This window comes from Protopterus annectens, chromosome 10.part0 (assembly GCF_019279795.1).
Source record: "Protopterus annectens isolate FY-2018-M chromosome 10.part0, PAN1.0, whole genome shotgun sequence".
Classification (NCBI taxonomy): domain Eukaryota; kingdom Metazoa; phylum Chordata; order Ceratodontiformes; family Protopteridae; genus Protopterus; species Protopterus annectens.
Window position 1 is genome coordinate 1134540121 of NC_056744.1, and position 24889 is coordinate 1134565009.

At 39.4% G+C, this 24889-nt stretch overlaps 1 protein-coding gene across 2 annotated transcripts in view; it reads right to left on the reverse strand.

The window, feature by feature from the left end:
- The window catches only part of USP33 (ubiquitin specific peptidase 33), a 1637494-nt gene that overhangs the window by 1199851 nt on the left and 412754 nt on the right, over nucleotides 1-24889 (reverse strand). For both annotated transcript variants that reach the window (XM_044085858.1, XM_044085859.1), the window contains exon 8: nucleotides 2603-2716. In XM_044085858.1, coding sequence (XP_043941793.1) covers nucleotides 2603-2716 — 114 coding nt within the window. The remainder of the gene's footprint in view (nucleotides 1-2602; nucleotides 2717-24889) is intronic.

The following is a 24889-nucleotide window of genomic DNA, read 5'->3' on the forward strand; positions in this document are numbered from 1 at the left end:
TACACAGCTGTTGGCTTCCAAAAGGACTCGTTTCTTTCAAGATAATACAAAAATTGCCTAGATATGTCCAGCATATGGAAAATATTTTCTTCCTTTTTTTTAATTTCAGGAAAGAATACAGTGATCCTATCTCTACAGAATATCAAATTGGGTTTACCCACCATGACAGTTTGCAACTCAGACACTGTCTAGCAGACGCTAATAAGCAAAACAGTCTTTCAAATCATGAATCATAAAACAGCTTGCTGAGCTAGTTCAACAGAAATGACAACTTTAACTTTCCAACACAAAGTTAGATAAGTGCCTAAAAGGTGCCACCTGTTTCCTAGGTAGTTTTAAATTTAAAACCCCTTTCAAGAACAGCTTGACCATCCAAAGTCTGAGAAGAAAGAACAAAGATCCATCAACAGACAAGCTGAAATCTCTGACAGATGCACCTAAATAACACAGGCCAGAGGATAGTAACTCAAAAATAATGAAGAACCAGTGGTACAGAATCCTTGAATGTACCTCTGTTTATTAAAGTTGCACTAACTACAAAATAGATTTCAGTTAGCAATGCAAGATTCCCAGGTAGCAGTGTTTCTTGCCTCCTTTAGTATCTGCTGCACGTTCTCAGAAACAAGGTGCTTAAAAGGTATCAAAATTTAATCATCCATGCAGTCAGTTGTACAATTTTCAGACTAGTGTGCATCAACCCCCCCAACCCCACCTTTGTGTTAGAAGATCCATTCTGTGAGGAAGCATGTATTAATTGTCCTTGGCCAATGCTATAAGGAAGAACCACTGTTGCCTGGGCCAGAAGGGAGTAACCACAATGATCACTTAAGAGAGTATTTCTGAATCTTTAGAATGACCCTGCAATCAGTGGAAAATGTGGAAAAGCATAAAGGAACACTCTCGACCAGGAAAATGAAAAAAACATCAGTTTTCCAGGCCTCCCTGCAAACAGTCTTGATCCAAAATTTGTTTTGCTCCATTTTGAAAAGAGACAAATCTCTTTGAGGTGCTCCCCACAAGTGGGTCAAATCCTGGAACCACCCCCCATTTACTTTCCATGCATGAGGGTCAGTCCTGGTCCTGTCCAGCGTGTCTGCTACTACATTTTGCTGTGATGGAATGCAGGAAGCTTGAAATGTTGAACAATGCTTCAGAGTGAACTCCCAAGCTAATACAGCCAGTATGCACAGATGGCAAGACCTGGTGTATCACTGTGGTGTCATCTGTAATCACCTGCCTAGGTCAAAAAGACCACAGATGATGAAGAGATTCTATAGCACGGATCACATCTAACATCTCTGTCCAAAGACCCTGCACTTTTCCCCCATTGATATAGCTTCCCAAGCAAAATGCACACAGACCCTAAAACACTATACAAAGTTACTGCTTATGTAGATGGGTTGTATCTCCAGACACAAGGGGCTGCATTTTCCAGATCCCCTACAAACTACATATTCTAACTCCAAGGTCACACTGCGCTGGCTTGGAGGTTACCAGATGCTGTGTGTAAATGTAGAGGAGCATGCATGCAAGCATCAACTTGTACTCTAAATCTCATGTCCTCCAGTTAGTTACTCCTTTAGGTCACCCACATACCACCCTTTCTCCTCTACCTCAGGGTCACCTCTTGCCACCTACTGGCCTTCTCTACTTGTAGGTGGCCAACCATCAGTTCTCATTTAATAGACGGTTTAAATCCATTGATCAGTTTGTGAATTACAACTGCTGTCAAAACCTACAATAGTATGTTTTAAGGGGCTGCAGAAAACAGGGCCCAAACATGACACTATTTCTGTTACATACAGCAGAGTACACAACGCCGATGATATGAATAGTTTCTTATGGCTTACTGTATCAAAATGATGTTTATACAGGTCATGAGTAGCATGAGATGGGATGCAATCATGCATTCACAATGTTTTCTGTCACTACAAGTTCCTCTAAAGAAGAATGAAAGAACACGCCACACTATAAAGGAATGCAACACAAACAGGAAAAGAAGCCCATCACAACTATTACAGCGTTTTCTAACACATGCAGTGGTGTGCATCTTCTACTCTTGTGGTTTAAGAGCACTTGAAAACTGCTGTACAACTTGTGGGAGGCGTGACCTGGAATGTACATTCATTATGCATTACTTTAGCAGACTAGGAGTTCAAATACAGTTAACATGATCCAAACTTCATGTTTCAGAAAGAAGCCCCTCCCCACATCAAATCTCAAAAAGACCAGTATGCAGTGGAAAAATGTTTTGATTTGCTGATTGGTGACATCACGTCATGCAGCAATGCAGACATCCACAAGGTGCCGAAATGAATGGAGAAGGTAGAGAAACCCACAGCTGCTACATGGGGGCTCTCATTCGCGAGGTGATAATCGGGGACTCGCCACAGCCACGGGGTTCGGTGGGTGCCTAATGCCGGCTATGTAGAAACCCATAATGTCACCACTTCAAGGAAGTGGCTTCATCTGTGATGCCAGAGAGAGATGATGTAATTACCTGTCAAAGATAGCAATTCTGCAGTGCACTTCCAGAAATGGCCTTTGCTCAGCATTTGAAACAGACATTTGTAACAGAGTAAACAATATACAAAGGACAAACCTGTTTCTGTGCCAGATGTCAGCAATTAGTTTCTGATAGCTTTTACAAAGAGCAGGTTTTTTATCTGTCCGCACCAATTTTCCACATTCAAGGAAAAATTTTGTTAAAGGAGGACTGCAAAAGAAGAAAAGCAAGCATTTCATATATTTGCTTAACTGCGAACAAATACAGCAGATACATGTGTACCAAGTTTAAAATGCAATCCAGGAAATTACAAGACAGAATACAGCAGCTACTTTAAATAAACAACAATGCAAAGAAAATAAACACTATTCATAACACAGAGGGTTATGACTAGATCTTGGATTTTAACTAACTTGTTTTGTGTTCGAGATAAGGATTTCAAGAAATACACCTTGAAAGTGAAATACATCAAAGCTCAAGAGGTGAATCTTGACATCCATGGGAAGAACATGTAACTTAGCCAATTATGATCACAGAGAATTAATCACAATTCTTTATACTACATGGAACTTTAGTTTCTCCAGTGTACTACTAGTTACAGAAAAAATGTAGAAGCATGACATTTTAGGACTGTGACAGGCATAAAGCACTCAGTACTGCCATAAAGACAGCAGAAAGAACCAATTATAGAGCCATAAAACAATCAGTTGTAATGCTATTTTTTTTTTTAACCAGAAACAATGGTTGTCTGGTAGCATTATATAAAAATACATAAGCTCTATTCTTCAATAAAATAATTGTGCAAAGATTTACTAAAAAAACTGTTACCAACCTCTAACTTATTTGGATCATTGAAAGCAGTTAAAATTATATACCATTCACTATATCAAAGGTAAATGCATATAAGGTACATTACTGCAAACAAAATTAAAGAATTATTTACATCAAGGAAAGCCATCACATAAAAATAATAATTTAAAGTTACACGGGACACCAGTAAAGCTATTCCTTTATAACTGTAAAGAGACCACTGTTATGTAACAAAACTACCAGCTTGAGCTAGAATCTCAAAAAATTTGTATAATTTTAAACTTAATCTTGACTTATGCGCTGGTATCTAGATTTGGTGGAATCAGTGTTGCTCAATGGTCACTTAACTGTCTTTCATCTTATGAACTTAAGTGTTCTGATGAATGAATGGTTTTAAAAGCTGTCAACCACTTCACTCTGCCACACTTATTTTTCCGTGTGAAAGCAAAATGTATTTCAACTTTTACATTTTTTAAACATCCCTACTAAATCATAACTGCTACAGTGACATAGGTAACATACTATCCATCCATAACCCCTTTTCCCATTTTTGCACATGGCATTGGGGTGTGACTTAAACAGTGAAATCATCTAGAGCCAAGGTTCACACCATCAGGTGGCTAGCCCTGTTGTGGCTGTTATAACACACACTCCCAAGCATACTCACACTTGTGGCCTTGTGGCTAGTTTAGAGTGACCAGTCCACCTACTGCATGTCTTTGGAATGTGGGAGGAAAATTAAGCACCTGGAGAAAACCTACGTGAATACAGGGAGGACATACAGACTCCACACAGAAGGCACTCCAACTGAGGTGACAATACTATATATATATATATATATATATATATATATATATATATATATATATATATACACACACTACCATAAAAGAAAAAAAAACTGTGATATTCCCTCATTGTTTTTATGTAATATATATTTTAATAATTGTCCTTCATTCCACCATTACATTAATAGTTCAATTCCTGCCACCCTTTAAATCTCACTCCTCCTTGAACATTATTCTACAAGTACTGCTCCCACAAATTCCATTTATTTCTATGTAATTTGATATTTTCCTTTTCTACAAATCCCACATTGAGATCTTTTAGTTCCTTTACAATATTCAGTATTTCAGTTACAGTTGGTTTAGATTGTGATTATTTAATAACTGTTTTGTTGGCTACCAACAGCATTAAACTTAGTAAGGCCTTACTATGTGTAGGCAAACCAGATCCTGTGTCCTAGTTCAAAAGGATAATTTCCTTAGTTACAACAGTTTATTCAACCAAAATTCAGACAAAGTACTCTGTAGCAAGATTTAAAAAAAAAAACTGCAAGCTTGGTCCCCCCCCCTAAAAAAAAGGTCCCAACTACCTCCCTTTACCATTGCACTTCCAGCATTTTTTGTCTACCTGAAGGAAAAAAATCTCTATCCCTAAGCTTTTCTAACCTGTTCTGATCGATTCTTATAGTAATCATACAATATCTTAAAATGATCTAGTAATGATCTCTTTTTCAACAGCAGGTTCTGTTTTAGACTCAACTAGAAACTCTACCAAAACAGATCTTTCACTTAGGATTCTCATATCCCGTTCTCTTTGCTTGTACTCCGATATTAATCCCTAGTAGGAAAGGCAGTCTGTAACTTTCAGTACAAACTTATGCTTGGCCTCATTTCAAACTATTGCCTTTCCTTCTCAAACCTTAGTTTCTTTGCTAACTTTGTCCAGTAAATTTTTTCCCACTCTTATATTTTTTCTTTAACCCTCCATGCAATCATCCCTACTGGCAAGATCTTCTTTCTTCACTATTGCGTTTGAGTAGTTCTTCGAATACTTACTGCTAATTTATGAACATAATACTCTGTATGTTATTTTCTTTAAAAAACTGCATCAAAAATATTCTCTCTCTCATTTCTCAACCTCCCACCTATTTTCTCTTCATTGCTTGCCCCCCCCCCCATTTTATCATCATCCCTTCCCACTTTTGTTTATAACCACCTGGTTGTTTTACATAAATGAGCCTTAAAAGCATAAATCGAAAGAATTCCTTCAAATCATGTAATCTTAAACCACCTTGATCTACTGGGGATTAACTTATTCCACTTAACTCTTACTCTCCTTCCCTCTAAATAAATTCCTTCAGCTCTTTACTAATTTGTTACACACAACTTCTTCCCTGGTTAATAAAAATATGTTTGACCTATGCATAAAACTAAAGGGACTAAAACATTTTCACTGCTTGTAGCTTACTATCCATATCCATAATCAAATGCTTACAGTTTCCAATTTTATATCATCTTGGGTTTAGCCTATTCAAACATATCTTTGGTTGCCATAACAGAACCATTTTTAATCTATATGTGCAAATATTTCATGTAATCTTGTATCCATAAATATTGGTAATGGCAGACTAATTCATGTGCACATACATAATTTACTGCTACATACTAATTAACTTCATTAATATTGTATACTGGAAACACGTGAAATTGTTCCAAAATGTTACACAACACAGAAATGTCCTTTTCTGGATTTTTCCAGTACAAACTATTATCTGCAAATGAAGCTAACTTTTCTTAACTACTGTACCATTTATATCACTGAATTACTAGTCCCTTATTTTCTTTGCCAATGTCTGTAAATGTAAAGCAAATAAAGAGAAAAGAGGACACAATTTTTCTCCTTTGTTCAAACACAGCTTGATGGAAAGGAACCGTCCACCTTAATTCTTGCCTCCAACCCTTTGTATAGCCTCCTAATTAATCCTATTTTCTATCAGAGAATGTAAATGTTGCCATTTACCTACTCCTAAAATCCCAGCTGACTCTACTGAATGCTTCTCTGTATTAAAACCCAGCAACAACAGCACCAGTTCCTTGCATTCTGTTTCCCTTTGGATCATCACTGCTCTATTAATGCTGTCAAATGTTTGCCGGCTCCTCCAAAAAACCTCACTGATAAGCACATATCAATTTTGGCAATAGCTTTCCCATTCTCTGTGTTAGTATAGCCATAAACACTTGGTAATCATGGCTTAAAATTTAAATAGATATATGTGAAGCCGGGCCTGAAAGTTCTTTATCCTCTTTGAGTAATAAATCCAACACAGCTTCCATCCCAGACAATGGTACCTCTCCCTTTTAAAATACTGTGAAAAAAAAACTTCCTGATCTTTATTACCTTCTTCCCTTCCAAATTCCAAACTTCTACAAGAATATGAATTGCTCCCTGCTGATTGATTATACATCACCATTTTTATCTCCTCTCCTATCTTAGCTATTAAATGCAGACTCTCATTTTCCTCTAACCATGGCATAATTCATATATGTATTTCCAATTGTACATTTTATTAGTTTCCACATACTTCTGCTTTATACAAACTTTCACAAAATTTCCAAAATATTTATAATAGCTCTATGTGATTTCTTGTTATTTTTCTTGATATAAGCTACCTTATTTTGGAGGCTAACCTTTCTACTTTCTGTTGCCCAAGTCATTCTGCTAAAAGTTTATGATGATCTGGAATTATCAAATAATACACAAATGTTATCCAAATGCTCCCTTATTTCCCTTCAGCACTTTATAGTTGTTCTCTTTCTTGTTATGTGAGATTCCCCTTATTCTGAAATCCAAGCCTTCCAAATAATTAGTATTACTTCTTTCCCATATCTCCTTCTGTCTTATTTCAACCATATTTTTAAATAGCATTTTCATTTTAGCCTACTCACTATGCTTTAAGAAAAAAATTTCTATCTTGCCCAATAACACTTGAATCATTTCTACTACCCATTTCTTAAATTCCTCTCTTTTTAACAACTATGAAAGTGCCAGCATCTATTTTTTACTTCATTAACCTGCATCCGTATCATAGTATTTATGACTGCATGATCTGAGATGGTTACTGAATGTGTGTCTAAGCTTTCAATTATATACACTTGCTCCCAAGTAATATAATTTCTATCCAATCTAACCCAGTTTTTGTACCTTGGGGAATAACATGTAAAAACTGAGTTCTTATTACTGAACTCCCATCTTCTGTACCAAATATTCTGATGCTTCTTCAGAAATGTACCCTGTTTTATTATATTTTCTTTTCTAGGTCCTCCCAATACACAAGCTATAGTTCTCACCCATGAATAACATTACCTGCTGAAAGCTAATTATTTCTCTCACATTTTTCTTAAGCTCCATAAGAGCAGTTTTTGGTGGAATGTAATACGTTTCTGTGAAATTTCCTCCCTCCTACTAGCCAATCACTACATCAAACTACCACTACTGCCTTTTTTTTCAAATTCTATCACTATTTGAGCTCCTCAGACAATCAGTATTATTACCCCCCTATGTCCCTGTCACTCTGCTGAATGTCTATCCTGAAACCATTTATTTTTGAAATTTGAATGCTTACTTAAATCCAAATGCATCTCTTCTAACATTGCTATTTGCATACTACATTTCTTAATATAATTCAATACTTCGTTTTTTTGTCTATACCTGAAGGGCATTTACATTCTACAATTTGGACAGAGTAGTCATTAATATAGAAAGCTATTACTGACCATTCCTATTTTTATGACAGTTCTTTTGAATATGTATTTCCAAATTCTGGCTTGCTTTTATGATTTCTAGTTTTTGTCTTTCTCTATCTCTTCTGGATTTTTTTCCCTTTACTTTAGATATTCATTTTGGTATCTTGTATGAAAACGTTTAACATTTGCTGTTTTTTTTCTTGTATTGTATGACATCTTGTAAGATTTGTTTAACTGCACAGCTTTTCTCCCAGAGCCTTTGCTGAAAAGGGGCTGGTCATGGCTCAGTTGGACTTTCCCAATAAACAAATGCTTATAACTAAAATAAATTAACACATATATGCATATACTAATGTTTGTCAGGATGACATCTTATGCAGTTGCTTCTTCTTCTCCCCATTTGAACCTGTATCACATTTTCATGCTGGTTTGCCCCAATGAAAACACTCAAACAAAAAGCTAAATGAAAATTTTCAGAAACCCCAATCCCCTTTTAATTTATGGCAAACATAAAAAACTATGTACATTTTCAATAAATGATATTTATTCCTCCAGACAGAAGTTACCCCAAATCAATGGCTGCACCCAAAGGCATAACCAAATCTAAAATTAAGGTTATACATACTAATGTGCATGTTACAGCTTAGATTTCCACTTATGTAGAATGGTCTATGTGCTTTTATCATCTCTATTTGCCATCCAGATATGAAAAAAAACAGCTTGGACACTTTCAGCAAACAATAACTTTTGGCCCTAAGATAAAGTGTGCTGGCTTCCCATAAATAAAGAAACTAAACTGTACACTGTTACATTAAGTTGACTTAAGTATACTGGGGAGGCAAGTATTTATATAACTTACTCACTTTCCTACAATTCAATTTCAAACTTTATTTTTCAATGAACTGCTTGCTGCTGTGCTTTTTACATGTTAATGATATTGTACTCTTACATTTTTTCAGCAAATAATGCTCATAGTTCTCATGGGTAAGTGCTTGCACCTGCAGCTAGCTCATGCCCAAAGTAGACGCAGTCAGGAATGAGAGGGAAAAAAGCTAGTAATTTTGCAGATGCATGAAATAATCTAAAAAATTTACTCAGACCATATCATTTAGGGACGCCATGGCCAACTGCCTGCACTTGCAGAATTCTGGTCTCTCAGTGAAAGTATAGCTAATAATTTTGTAAATACACCTGCTTAAAATGAGCATGTAGCTTAAAAACATTTAATTTAGACATCTACCCCTCTAAAAACAGGAGAAATTATCCTTCCTTACCTTGTTAAAATTTAAGCCTGTATATCATACCATTAAAAAAAACTACTTGCTTGCTTTAATATTAACATATACTGCAGTCATCAATAAGAACACCTACTTCAGATTTAAAATGTCCCTGACTGCCCACTATTCAAAACTGCTTTATCACATAACAAGCAATTTACATCATGCAATTTTATGCAACGATTAATAGAAACAGAAACTTTTACTTAAAATTATTTTTTTTCATTCAGGTCAGTGTATTTCTAAACACTAATGACAAAGATAGGTACTTGCTTTACACTTCACCCACCAGTTTAACACGTTCAAAAAAATCCATTTTTTCAGACACTTTTTCTTACAAACCACATTTCACATGTCTATTCCAATATTCACTGGGAATGATGCTTAATCATTTCCCACTTATTCACTAATTTGAATGTTAGCAGTCTTCCTCCTGATCATCTCCATCTCACAACACTGGTCTCTGGTTCAAGTCTAAGATATTCCTGATTTTCTACTCAGATTCTCTACTTTTTTTCTAAAAATCAAGCGTTTTCCTTTGGAACAAGCTTTGTTCTTGTCAGAAAAATAGTTCCATTCTGCTTGCTGGTTGACTCTCTGTTGGATACACTGTTACCTCCTCCTCAGCATTTTCTGCACTGAAAAAAAATTCTCTAATCCAGGATCAAGCATTTTGAACACAGCTGAATACAGCAACTTAAATGTCACATCTCCCTCTGAGATAAACTTGCTTCTCTTTTGCATGGTAAATACTGAATAATCATTTACCTCAAATACTCTCGTCATCAGTTTTTAATATTTTCCCCAATGTCACAGCTTTGTTAGGAGCGATTCTTTCTGCTGTTATGTCTGCACCTTTACTATTATAGGTCCTGGACATTTTAGTTGCATATTTGTACCTTCATAAAATAAATGCAGTCTGTTCCTTCCAGGTTCCCAGGTACATCAGAAAATCTCTGGTTTTCTCCGTGTGCTCTGTCTTCTAACATTATTATTTTTTTTTAAACAGCTCTTCTTGAGAAGTCTCATGTTAAGAAAGTCTTCTTCAGTTCAGCCTCTGATTTTTACAGTTTTGTCAGTTCATTTAAATAATTAGTTAAAGCTTATTATATTTTTCCAGCCTTTTGATACTTGATTCAATACATTCCTTCCGTGTTTCATTTATTTTAAACATTTCTGAGTGCATTTGATTTTGTTTCCTCTACAATACTAGAAGCCATCTCCTGAAACTTGGAATGTTTTTTGTGAACAAGATTCTTCCCAGCCAGAGTATTCTCTTCTCATTTTCTGGTTAATTTCTCTGAAGTTCTTCAAATTTCATCTTTGCTGGCATCCAGGTAGTATAATTACTAGTCATCTGCTGAATTTTACAGTAAGTGAAAATTTTACTGGCCCTTTTTCAGTTTCTGTTTTTACACTGGTGGAGCTCAAATCAACCCGTTGATAAGCATTCAGCCACCTTGGAAGTTCTCTACAGCATTTAAAGTTGTGATAATCCTACAGATGAAGTTCTGTGTTGGCTGCTATTAACATTCTAGGATGTGAACAGAGCTTAACAGTAATGAAATGTACACAACAAAACTATTATATGTGCTGCTTACTTAACAAAGGTACTTAACACTTAAAACATTTTCCCTGTAATCAGAACTGCCCCACTCTTTCCCTAACAAGTGAACTCCATTCACTCTCTAGGCCCTTTCCTTTCTAGAGCTAGAGATCCCTAGACCATGAATTTCATCCACTAACCATTACCATACCATACTAAAAAATGCTGTATTTCTACACCCCTAACTATTCCCATCCTACTCCACAATTCTTCTAATCATATGCTTGCTTCTAATATTCTGACCCTGGCAAAAAAAAGTTGTAATCTACAACATTACTTTTATTTAGTATTGCCTACCTAGTACGTTTTATTATTGTATCTACTCCTCTGTACTTTAGTATTCATTACTTATTTAATGTCTGCTTTAATACTTGCTATTGTCTTGTTCATGTAGACTGTCTTATCTTTTATGTATTATTTGGACTTTTCTCCCTGGGCCTTAGCTGAAAATGGGTTCCTGACCCAGTCGGACTTTCCCGGTAAACAAATGTTAAATAAATAAATAAATAAAATTAAATTACGATTTACTTGAATTTGAAGTATAATCACGGTGCTCCATGCAATGCATCACAGTTTAGTATTATTTTATTTTACATTTGTTTACCAGGGAGGTCCAACTAAAAAACTGCTAACATACTATACATAAAATATTTACATGAGCATTGTGGTTTAGACATACAGTTATAAAATATACCAAATAATAACATATGATTGCATAAGATATTTACAAAAGCATAGTGATTTAGACATACAATTAAAAGTATAGCAGGTAGTAACATGACTGTTCATACAGTATGTTAAATAGAGATAATCTTGAAGATGTAGTGAAGATACAATCAGAAGGGATAAACTAAAAAATATCAGCCAGATAATCTTAAAGATGTAATGAAGATAAGAGAAGAAAGGAAAAACTATTGTCAAAGGAGGAGAATATAGACAAGTTTATATGAGGTTCATTGACATTTTAAGGGAAAGCTTTTCAACTTTGTCTAGTGAAGAGTTAGTGGGTATAGATGGGACAGTGGGGAGTACGTGGTGGTGAGTTGGTAAGTAATGTGTGATAAGATATAGTGCATCTGTGGGAGTTTTAAAGAAGAGATTGGATAGTGGGTAGGGGAAAGGTGTTAGAATATGTTAGCCAGGTGCTAGGCAATTGCATGTCCAGGAGTTGTTTAGGTGGGAAATATGCTGTTTTTTTAAGACAGTTTTGTTAGGGTGTACCCTGATTTGTACTGGTAGGGAGTTCCAAATCTTGGCAATGTTGCTAGAATACTGCAAGTCACCAGAACTGTAACAGCTTTTGGCGATTGCGATTAGTGCCTTGCTAGTGGATCTAAGTACTCAGTTATTGGAATAGAGGGTGTTCAGGTCCTGTAAGGCTGGAGTTTTGTCAGGTTGGTACTGTATTTGGTGAGCTAGAAGAAGTTGGTTTAGAGCTAAGGTGTTTGGGAGTTCCAGCCAGGAAAGCTGTTTTAGTGGGTGCAGTAGGAGGAGTTTGTGGTGAATTTTGCTATTTTGTTGCAGCATACTGATAGTGTGTTTGAATCACTCTTGTTTAGATTAATTAGGACAGGAGAAGCATACAGTAGGATGGAGAGAAGATGGGTACGACGAGCTAGGGTAACTTTACTGTTGCTAGTTAGGAAGTTTTTACATCTGTAAAGAATACCTAGTTTTTTGTTGACTTTGGTTATTGTATGAGCTATGTGCTTGGCAAGTTTCATATTATTGTCAATAATGACCCCTAGTAATTTGGTTTGGGTGATGGGGGAGATAGGGGCATTATCTGATGAAAAAATAGAGAACGGGGGAGTAGGCACTGCTGCTTTGGAAGGAAGGAAGGGCACAAGTTGGGTCTTTTTAGGATTTAGTATTAGCTGGGAGTTTGTTAGCCAAGTTTCGATGGATGTAAATGCTTCTTGGATCTTGATGTGAAGTTGTTGGAGGATGGGGGCAGAGCAGATTAAGGTTGAGTTGTCAGGATACTGAACCAGGTTTACTAGAGGGGTGGCTTTGTGAAGGTCATTTGTAAATACATTGAAAAGTAGGGGTCCTAGGATTTATCCTTGGGGTACTCCTAGTTTTACATAAAGTAGGGGGGAAAGGGAGTTTTTCCACTGAACAGCTTGTTGGCTTTGGGAGAAACAGTCTTGAAACTATAATACAGTGGGGGCAGGTTTAATTCTGGAAGTGATGTTAGAAGTTTTGTATGGGAGACTATATCAAACATCTTTGATAAGTCAAGGAAAACTGCAAACACTAGCTGGCCGTTGTTGCACTGCATGTTTACTAGGTTATTAAAATGGATAAGTGCAGTGATAGCGCTATGGTTGGGGTGGAATTCATGTTGAGTTTAGGCAAGAAGATTGTTAGAGAGGAGATGTGTTAGGTTCTGGGTGTGGATACATTTTCCAGCATTTTAGCCAGTGGGAAAGTACAGCTGTAGGGCAGTAGCTTGTAAGGTCAGTGGAGGTACCCCCTTTGTGTACTGGTATAATGTAGGGGATTTTCCAGAGAAGTGGCACCTTTTGTTCTGAGATTGATCTGTTAATGATTATAGAGACTGGGTAGGAAATGGTTTTGGCGGCTAGTTGTAAGAATTTTGCAGGTAGTTTGTCTACTGCTAGGGTGGTGGGTTTAAGTTTGGTTAGGTGTCTATAGATTGTGTAAGTTGGTACAGGTTGAAGGGTGAAGGAGTTGGCACTATATGGGTTATATAGTATAGTGGGGGTTGAGGAGGGTGGGTCTGTTGACAGCTTTAATAAAGAGCTGGCAAAGAACTCATTGAATTGGATGGCTGTGTTTATAGAGGTGGTGTCTATGTTTGGACAAGGAGTTGGTGATTTACCTGGTTGAAGAATACTGTTTAGAGGCCCAGAACTTTTGTAGGTTGGTATTGTGCATAGTTTGAATGTCACTACAGTCATTTTGTCTATTCTGATTTGTTTTTTTTTTACAGTGTTTCTCAGTTCTAAGAACGTTTGCCTATTAGGAGTAGTTTTATTTTTGTGCCAGGTGTCCCATGCTTTGTCCCTTTGTTTCAGAAGTTGCCTAGTGCTCTTGGTAAGCCATGGGGCATAGATGGATTTAGTGGGAATCTGTCTTGCTGGGGTAAGTTGGTTGAGAATGCCTAAGAAGATAAAGTTGAAATACTCAACTGCTTCATCTAAAGGAAGTGTTAAAAGGGGGGTACCAGTTAGAATGTTTAAGGGCTGTATTAAGGTCATCGGCCCTGAAGTTTTTAGTGTATATGACGTGTTTAAGAGAGCTAGTTCTAGTGAGTTTAATTTGGTCTCTGTTGAAGAAGGTTGCGAAGTGGTTTAGAGTGTCGGGCAGTGTACCGACATTCTGACTGGAAGATGGGTAATTGGAGAGAATACAGTCTCGTATTGATTATTTTTTTGAGGTTTTGTCTACCCCAGTAGGGGTTTGTATAAGCTGTGAGAAGCCATAAAGGGTAACACGATTTGAGGGGTGGGGTGAGTTAAGTGAGGTCCAATCAATATTGAAGTCACTTAGTATAATGGTTTCATGGGGGAGGGTTTCTGATGCCCAGTGGAGAAGAGATTCTAGGGTTTTTATGTCATCTCCTGGAGGAATATATGACCCTAAGATATTTAGCTGCTTTTGTGTATTTAGTCTTACCTTAGCAAGTAGGATCTCTGCATTATTAAATGCAGGGATTTCTATATTACTTAGTTCAACACTGATATTGTTCTAATACAGAGAGCGACTCAGCCTTCTCTTTTAGCTGTATGGTCTTTCCGTAGTATGCTATATCCAGGGGGAAGTATTTCTTCATTTTTAATGTGTGGTTTGAGCCATGTTTCTGTGAGGAAGATGATGTCAGGTAAGTATAATGCTATAGCTGCATGGAGCTTCTTATGTTATGATTTATCATCAGAATATCGGATGTTTTCTTAAATAGGCTTGTATTGGTTCTAGGATGATTTTGTGATTTGTTGGACTATGCTAGATTTGCTTTGATAATGGAGGTCTTTGTAGGGGTGTAGGTCATAGGTGGTGTGGTTAAAGACTGAGGGTGAGATGAGTAAGGGATAGTTAGTGAATGTTGGAGGTGAAGTTGAGGTGGGGTGACTTATGTTGGGAATTGTAATGTTGTTGAAGTAGAGTGAGGTTAGATGGGCTGTGATGGTGAGTGCTAGTGTTAGAATTATTTGATGGGAGTACATGTTTGGTTTGTTAGAAGTAGTAGGAGTGTATAGAGATAACCCTGTGGAATGTGCAGGGGTCCTGATAGTAAACTGGTAGGATGGAATGTAGCAACTTTATGAGTAGGGAGGTACTATGTGTAGAGTGTGTAATAAGAGAGCAAAGGAGGGAGAGGGGTGTTGGTTGTTGTTTGCGTGATTGGCTGAGGGATGGGGGTTGGGTTTGGTAAGGTTAGGTATAAAAGAAATGAGCTGAGGGGTGGGTTGGAATAGGGGAGCAGAACGAGCCCAAGTGAAGCAAGTGGGAGTGAAGTGGGCAGAGCCCTACCTAGGAGGTAAGAGCTGAAAAAAAGTATCAGGAGTCTAAGTAATGAAGGTAAGCAGCAATGTGCCTTAATTACAGGGATTATGCCAATTCCAGTATTTCCACTATTTATTCACTGTAAATGGAAAAATAACTGCTGTGAAGGGACTTGGGTGACTTTACAGTAGACAGAAATATTGGAGAATTTAAATATCTGTAGAGCACTGTCCTGCTTACAGGATAAGTTGCTTATCTGGGCTAAGTTTCAGCTGTTTGATGGTGTTCTGCTGCCACCTAGTGGTAGTTAGTTGCAATGGTAGGGAATGGTAGGAGGGGAAAACACCTTGCAAGTGTGCACACTATGCCAATATACTAAAATTAAGTAAAAGCACTAACAACTAGATGCAATAATTAATTAACACTGGATACACCTACATAAGAATATTTCAAACTAACAAAGTAAGAGCAGCAAGCTGCTACATTGTCAAAACTGTCCACTATGAACTCTTTATTCAGTAAAGCAACTAGATAATGGATACTATGTACATAAAACGTCTATGGCAAAGGTGATACAGACATTGCAAACTGAAAATTGAGATGAGGTTTCAGAAAGGAAGGCATAATTAATGACAAAATTTGAAGTGAATGTTAATCTCTAGACTGAAGTTAAACAGGAAACATTTTAAAGGAACATTAGACAGCAGAACAAAGAAATTCCAAAGTGAAAATGTACTGGAGAAGGAAATGGTTGAAATTAGACATCCAGTAGATTATGAATGGCTCTAAGGTAGTAACTTATGGAAAGACATCAATAACTCTTGGATGGGGCTGGGGAGGGGAATTACACATAATAAAAGTTACAACTGAAGCTGCCAACAAAGGGAAAGAGCAAGAGGGGAACTAGTGGAAGGATCTGGAATAGCTGTACCTAGGAATTGGACACTGCTCAGAAAAAATGACATGTACTAAAGAAGTATCCCATGCAGCAGCCTGGATTTGGAAGTGCCATCAATAAACAGGTTACAGTGGTGAATAAAATTGCATATGGAACTGCCAGCCTTTGTGCAAAAATCTGAAGAGGCGATAGCTCTGAGATGGCTATTCACTCTGACATCAACACATTTAATAACAGCTGAACTGAGTTAGTGAAAATACACATGAATATTCAATGTGACGGTCAGGTACTTAAAGAAGGTTACAGGCTCAATGCTTTATTAGTATGGAATACAGCATTACTAAATGGAGGAAAAGAAACTTAACCAGGATTCCCTCAGTAACAGCAAGTGAAGGAAAGAGCCCAGCACCAAATCCCCACCTGGTCGATATGCGCAAGGAAATGTGGTGTACGGAACTCCATTCTCCCGGCACCACCCAGGGGGCCCAAATCATTGTGATTGAGGCTCAGGCTGCGAATGGTGTGAGGCCGGTAGTGGCCCCCGGCACATCGGGATCAGATCTTTATGGAGTCAGGTTGCTTGTGAATGTAGCCCAAAGTGGGAGTAAACTCCAACTAAGGCTAAACACCGGCACAAGACTGATAGTGGACAAGTACTGTAAGGGAAAGTTGAAAAGAACTTTGAAGAGAGAGAGTTCAAAAATATGTAAGTCAAAGTTAGGGCTCTGTATCAAAGAGCATCTCTTTAGTTTTACTATTATTAAAAAACAGAAGCATGGACTTATAAAGCAAGTAAATGGCTCAGGACTTTAAAAAGAAAAACATACGGTGACCTCTGCAGTCTATATTAAGAACCTAGCTCTCAAACAGTGCATATCATCATATTACACAAGAAAGCAACTCACTACTGAGACACTACAAGTTACTGTGGTAGTATGAAATGTACTTTTTCACATGCTCATAAGGCAATGGTTATTACTTTTAATGAGTTGATGCTATTTTATTCCTTCAGCAACACCACTGGGAAAGCACTTAAAGTGTCCAATGTTAAACAATTGTATATTTTTTAAAAGAAAAAAGAAATGAAAGACTTACACTTAGCACAGCAGTAGATCTTCATGACTGTCTGCCCACTTCAAACGACAAGACTAATCATTGCAAGCAGCACCAATCCTGTATTTTTAGACAGACGTTCTCCAAAGTGTGAGCTCCTCCTTCCACTCCTGTACTGCACCTCACTTGTTGGATGCATGGTAAAGAAACATACACCTATTTTTATTTATGTACACACACACACACACACACACACACACACACACACACACACACACTACATATACATGTGAATGTATGCGTGTACACTATATATTACAGCACTATTCCTGGCTCATCCACACTTACTACAGACCTTGATTAAGCTCTACTAGGCCGATGTGAAGGTTGAAGAGGAGTGATGAGGGGAAAGGAGGTCAGCATGTTGAAGTAGATGGACCATTATCTTACATGATCTGTTCTATACCCTTAGAAGGATAGGAAATAGACCCCAGCTATATACCTTGTGTGGCATCAGGACAGTATTCCATGAAGGATGGTGGCTCCAAAAGAAGACCCAGACCTTGATTTTGCATCCAGCTTAGTGACATTTAATCAGTTCCCTGCTACAGCAAAAGCCATGCTTCATAGACAGCTTACAAAGCATCAAAGGGATCTCATTGTTTAAAGGTGTCAGTCAGGAAAAGGGTACAAAAAAATTTTCCACATCATTAGATATAACATGGAACACAGTGAAGACAGTCATCAAAAAGTGGAGAAAATAGGGGACAACAGTGACATTGCAAAGAACTGGAAATCCTTCCAAAATTGATGAAAAGATAAGATGGAAACTGGTCAGGGAGGCTGCCAAGAGACCTACAGCAACACTGAAGGAGCTGCAGGAATTTCTGGCAAATACTGGTTGTGTACTACATGTGACAACAATCTCCTGTATTCTCCATATGTCTGACCTATGGGGTATGGTTGTAAGACGGAAGCCTTTTCTTAAACAGAAAAACATCCAGGCCTGGCTAAAATTTGCAAAATAATACATCAAGTCTCCCAAAAGCATGTGGGAAAATGTGTTATGATCTGATGAGACCAAGGTTGAACTTTATGGCCACAATTCCAAAAGGTACGTTTGGTGCAAAAACAACAGTTCGCACCACCAAAAGAAAGTACAGTTTTGTACCTACCATAAATGTAGATGTTCGAGTGTATACCCTGCTGCAGTCATCACACTTGGGTTATCCTGCCGTCAGGCGGTCCCGCAGTCGGCCCGAATTCCAAAGTCTTGGTCCGGCGTCGGTTGCTGTCGCTTCTTCCCTGACGTAAGTGTGCCAGGGGTATATAAGAGGCATCCAACGCCATTTTCTTCAGTTTTTCTTGCCCCAGATGTCAGGTGCCCCCCCAAAAGGTGGTCAGTAGATAGTACCAAAACTAAAAGAGTAACACAAGCAAAACATCTCTCCAGTTATAAGCAAATGCACCACAAAGGTTGTATCAGATTTTGAGGTATAGAAATGTTTTAGTTAGGTCAGAGGGGATGGAGGGAGGGTAACCTGGACTGCAGCAGGGTATACACTCGAACATCTACATTTATGGTAGGTACAAAACTGTACTATGTTCATCGTGTTACCCTGCTGCAGTCATTACACTTGGATAGAATCCCAAAGCTAAGGATGGGAGGTGGTGTCAAACAGGGTTAGAGGAGGCTAGAAGGCCCTGCAAAACTGCAGTGGCGAAGCCAGCTCTAGTCTTAGAGTAAAGTGGTAAGTGATGGTGTTTGGTGAAGGTGTGTACTGAACTCCAAGTTGCAGCTTCCAGAATATCCTTGGTAGGCCCCCCCCCTGAGGAAGGCTGTAGATGTAGCTGCTGCCCTGGTGGAGTGGGGCCTAATGCTAGCAGGAACTGGTTTTCCATGGTGGGTGTAGCAAAAACGTATGCAATGTCCTATCCATTTGGAAATGGTCTGTTTTGAGATAGCCTTTCCTTGTGATGCTGTAGCATAGGATACAAAAAGCTGGTCAGATTTTCTGAAAACCTTTGTTTTATCCAAGTAGTAATGTAGCTGCCTGTGAATGTCCAAGGAATGCAGGAGTCCTTCTCCTTTGTTCTGCGGATTTGGAAAGAAGGTGGGTAAATGGATGGTTTGATTTACAGCCACACTGGATACCACCTTAGGCATAAAGGAGGGGTTAGTTCGTAGAGAAACTCTGTCTTGATGAAAAATGAGGAAAGGCTCTACCGCCATAAGAGCCTGAAGCTCTGAGGCTCTTCTGGCTGAAGTAATTGCTAGCAGCAGGGCAGTCTTCCATGATACAAACTTTAAGTCAGCTGAGAAAGCTGGCTCAAAAGGAGGTAGCGTAAGTTTTTCTAGAACAAAATTGAGGTCCCAAGTTGGTGTTGGTGCTCTCCTGGGAGGCCTAATGTTTTTGGCCCCTCTGAGAAACTGCCTTAGAAGTAGATGTGAAAATAAGGGAGGATCCATGTTGTAGTGAGCAGAAATAGCTGAGGCGTGGATTTTAATAGATGAAAAGAAAGTCCTTTGTGTAACATCTCAGTTAAATATTGTAGAATCTGAGGTATGTCCAGAAGAAGGGTATTTTGGCCTTTAGCTTGGTTCCAGGCGCAAAACCTTTTCCATTTGTCTGAGTAGGCTTTCCTGGTGCTGGGCCTCCTGGCCTCCAGAATAACATCCATAACAGCTTGTGAAAGAGGAGCTGGCTGGTTGCTTAGGAGATTTGCCATGCAGCCAAATTTAAGGTTTTGAGCTGGCTGTGTGAATCTGACTGTCTTGCTGTGTGAGCAGATGAGAAATTTGTGGTAAAATCCATGGTGGGCCCTGGGCCATATTCCTTAATAGTGGGTACCAGTGCTGGCATGGCCAGTCTGGGGCAATGAGTATCATTCAGGGTCTCTCCATCCTGACTTTCAGCAGCACCTTTGTGAGAAGGGGCAATGGAGGGAAGGCATATACTGACAGCATTTTCCAACTGAATGAGAGTGCATCCACTTTCCAAGCTTGATGGTGAAATGTCCTTGTGCAAAATTTTGTTAGCTGATAGTTTTGGGGGCTGGCAAACAGGTCTGTATCTGGGTGTCCCCATTTTTGAGTTATCATTGCAAATACTTGTGGATCCACTTTCCACTCGTGGGGATCCATGATGTTTCTGCTTAGGTCGTCTGCCAATGTGTTCTTTTTTCCTGGCAGGAATTGGGCTTGTAATTGAACTTGGTAAGCCAGTGCTGTGTTCCACAAGGTCATTGCTTGCCTGCATAGAGGGTAGGAGTGTGTACCCCCTTGTATGTTTATGTACCACATTACTGTGGTGTTGTCTGTCCTTATTATAAGCTGTCCTGGATGTAAGAGATCCTTGAAGGCTGTCAGAGCATTCTGTACAGCTAGCATTTATTTTTGATTGATGTGCAGATTTCTTTGATCTGCAGTCCATATGCCTTGAACGCACCGTCCTGCCATGTGTGCCCCCCAGGCATAGTCCGATGCATCTGTTGTCACAGTTTGCCTAACTGGGGGGCAAGGTGAAAGGCTGACCCTTGTTGAGGTGACATGCCTGAGACCACCATAGAAACTCCTGTTGCAGGCAGGGAATGAGAGGTATCATTGTTTCCAAGCTGTGGCTGTGTTGAGTCCATACGCTTTTTAGGTACCATTGTAATTTCCTCGTATGCAGTTTTGCAAATGGTATTAGTAGTATGCAAGATGCCATGAAGCCCAAGGCCTGCAGAATTTTTCTTGCAGGGAGTTGGGTCTTTGTTGCCATTGTTTTGAAGTATTGAGTTAGCTGTAGTTGTTTGTCTGGCGTCAGGTAAGCCATCTGGGCCATTGTATTCAAGCTGGCACCCTGGAATGTCATATTTTGTGAGGGCACTAGTTTTGATTTCTTTTCGTTTACTGTGTACCCTATGCAACTTAGAAGGTGTTTTACAAAAGCCAGATGAAGTAAGAGAGTGTCCTTGCTTTCTGCTTGGATGAGGCAGTTGTCCAGGTATGGGTATATTTGAATTCCTCTTTGTCTGCACTATGCAATTACTGGTGCCAGGCATTTTGTGAAGACCCTGGGCGCAGTAGATAAGCCAAAGGGCAGTGCAGAGAATTGGTAATGGGCTGAACCTGCAATGAAGCGGAGGTATCTTCTATAATTTTGTCTGATAGGGACATGCAGGTATGCCTCCTTGAGGTCCAATGTTACTAGCCAAGCTTTCTTGCCCAACATGGGAAGAAGCTGCTGTAGTGTTAGCATCTTGAATTTGGGTACTTGCAAGAAGGTGTTTAGAATTGAAAGGTCCAGAATGGGTCTCCAAGCATTGTCCTTTCTGGGGACTAGAAAGAGCCTTGAGTAAAATCCTTGGCCTTGCTCCTATGTAGGTACCAGTTGAATGGCTCTCATGTCCATGAGAGCTGTAATTTGTTTTTGTGCCTCTGTCCACTGATTTTGTGGCAGGTTTGGCATGCCTTTTATCCTTGGCAAGGTGTGGAAATGGAACCTGTATCCTTGTGAGATAATGTCTAGGACCCATTTGTCCTTTGTGACGATGCACCAGTTGTCTGCAAAAAGTGCTAACTTTCCTCCCAAGGGAGCTGCCAAGAGAGTTTTGCTTGGCAGTTTGTGGTTTAAGTCACTGTGTTTGCCTTCTAGTAGTTTGGAACCTGTCTTCTCCTCCCGTCTGTGTTGCAGTGCCCCATTGGCAAGGTTTGTAAGGGATTTGTGCTTGTCCTCTGCCCCTTGGGCACCTGTATTTACCCCTCTGTGGTCTGTCAGAAGCTGGAAAGGACCAATTTTTTGTTGGTCAATTTCTGCTGAAGCGTGGGGGCTGTACCTGTAAGAAATCTTTGACCGTCTGCATAGATTTTGCCTTATCCTCCATTTTCTTTAAAACCTCTTCTGCTTTAACCCCGAATAAGACATCCTGCTGTAAGGGTGCATCTAGTAACTTTGCTTTAAGATGATCAGGCAGAGTTTGTTCCTTTAACCAAGCATGCCTATGTATAACAGACCCAGTAACAGCTGCTCTACAGGAAGCTTCCAAGGAATCAAATCCACATTGTAAAGTATGTTTGCCCACCTGTTCAGCTGCATGCAACAGATCCTGCATTTCCTTGAATTCAGACTGTTGAGGGTGCATGCTCATCTTTTGTTTTATTTGAGACATTAGGAATTGCTGGTATTTAAGCATGTGAAATTGACAATTTAGTGCTCTCATAGCCAGAGTAGCTGAGGTGTAAACCTTCTTCCCCTGCCTATCTAGTGCTCTGGAGTCCCTTTCAGGGGGTACAGGATTTTTAGCCATAGAAGCCTTAACCCCTTTGGGACCCTGGGAGATTGTCTCTGGATCAGCAACAGGGTTTTTGTAAAGGAATTTGTGTGAGTCAGGCACTCTATAGTATCTATCTGGTTTGGCTAGAGCAGGAGGCAGAGAATCTGGATTTAGACTAGATTCTAAATAAACATCATCCACAATGTCTAAAACTGGGAGGATAGCAAGTGGTCTGTGCTGGGGGAGTAAGAGAAACTCTCGGAGCCTTTTCTTTGAGTCGGAGTAGTCCTGACCTTCCCAATGGAAATGTTCCCTCATGGTATGTAAGGTTTCCCCAAAGGAATAGTCTTCAGGGGGAGAAGCTGAGGGAATGGAATCTTCAGCATCAGAATCTTCATAAGGGGGAAAGGAGTAATCCTGTTCCTCAGAGGAGCCTGAGGAAATAGACACTTGATCAGAGGAGGCATAATCCTCCTCTTGTCTAGGCCTTTTGTTGGGGGGGGGGGGTTGGGAACCCCTGATTAAAAAAATCAAATCTTCAGCCATTTTAAGTATCTGTTTCTTAGGCATGGGGCCTTGAACTGGAGACTGAAGTGCAGTCTTTTTTGGTTTTAGAGGAGTCTTAAGCTTAGCATAAGATTTTATGGTGAGAGTAGTTGGTCTGAAGACACCTTCTGAAACCGAAGGTGTTTCTATAGCACCGGCTTCTCCTTCTGCAATGTCGTCGGTAGGGCCTAATGAAAATGGCTGCGTTGGCCTAGAACTCTCTGCTAGAGAATCCGAAGCGGTCTGGGGTTCCGATTCTGCGGTAGCCAGGGGCTGCGTAGGTGCCTCACTGAAAACCGGAGGATCGGCGACCGGCCCAGCCGAGGCCTCGGAGTCTGGCTTGGATCTAGGCTGCCTGTCTTTATCTTTGCATTTTTTATGCACGCCGGTAGTCGGTTGCTCCGACGGCATAGTGTAATTAAATTTCCTACCGAAGTAGTGTCGTGCGAAATCAAAGCGTCGCTTTATAGTTCGCTTATTGAACCTAGCACAAAACCGACAACCAGTGACATCGTGGTCTGGGCCTAGGCAAGGTATACAATAAGAATGAAACTCCTTATGAGGTATTTGCTTCCTACAAGAAATGAAATTGTTAACTTTTTCTGACATCAGACTGAGGCAAGAAAAGGTTCCCCAATGGGGTACTTAGCTTTGAAGACTTCGGACTGAAACTTGATTTGAAAATCTCAGGTGTCGGCCGACCGGCACTTGCGAACTGCTTCTGCTTCAGGCATCGCGCGGCAAGAAAGACTGAAGAAAATGGCGTTGGATGCCTCTTATATACCCCTGGCGCACTGACGTCAGGGAAGAAGCGACAGCAACCGACACCGGACCAAGACTTTGGAATTCGGGCCGACTGCGGGACCGCCTGATGGCAGGATAACCCAAGTGTGATGACTGCAGCAGGGTAACACAATGAACATCCATCAACATCCCCACGGTGAAGCATGATGGTGGCAGTATCATACTTTGGGGTTGCTTTTCTTCAGCTGGAACTGGGGCTTTAGTCAAGGTGGAGGGAATTATAAACAGTTCCAAATACTAGTCACTTTTGGCCCAAAACCTTCAGGCATCTGCTAGAAAGCTGAAGATAAAGAGGAATTTCACCTTTCAACACAACAAAGACCCCAAGCATACATTCAAATCAAGAAAAGAATGGCTTCAACAGAAGAAACAAAGTTTTGGAATGGCCCAGCCAGAACCCAGACCTTAATCCAATAGAAAATCTGTGGGGTGACCTGAAGAGGGCTGTGCACTAGAGATGCCCTCGCAATCTCACAGATTTGGAGCACTTTTGCAAGAAAGAGTGGGCAAATATTGCCAAGCCAAGATGTGCCATGCTGATAGACTCCTACCCAAGAAGGCTGAATCCTGTAATTAAATCAAAAGGTGCTTCAACAAAGTACTAGTTTAAGGGTGTGCACGCTTATGCAACCAGTTTATTGTATGCTTTTTATATTGTATGTTTTTTATTTTTTGTACAGGTTATAGGTCACATTAAAAGTGTGAAAAGTTTTGAAATGATTTATTGTGGTCTCATTTTTTTATATCACAAAAACCTGGCATTTTAACAGGGGTGTGTACACTTTTTACACTCACTGTACATATAATCTTTTCTCAAAGCTGGAAGTGGTTACTACACTAAAGCCCTGTACAATCAGTCGTATAATTATACAGACTTGGCTGCTCCAGAGAGAATCAAAGGCAGAGTCCCAAGTGTACAAAAAAGAAAATCCGCTCTAGTGGACATCCAATATCAACAAACTTTATAACAAATGCAAAAAAGTTGCTGTCTAAGAAAACTAAGTCGAGCCCCCAACAATGGAAAAGCACCCTCCTCAGCCTCAACAGGCAAATAATACATTTCAAATCCTCTAAGGGCAACCTTGAGAAAAACTTAGCAATCACAGTAAAGTATAACCGTAAGGCCTT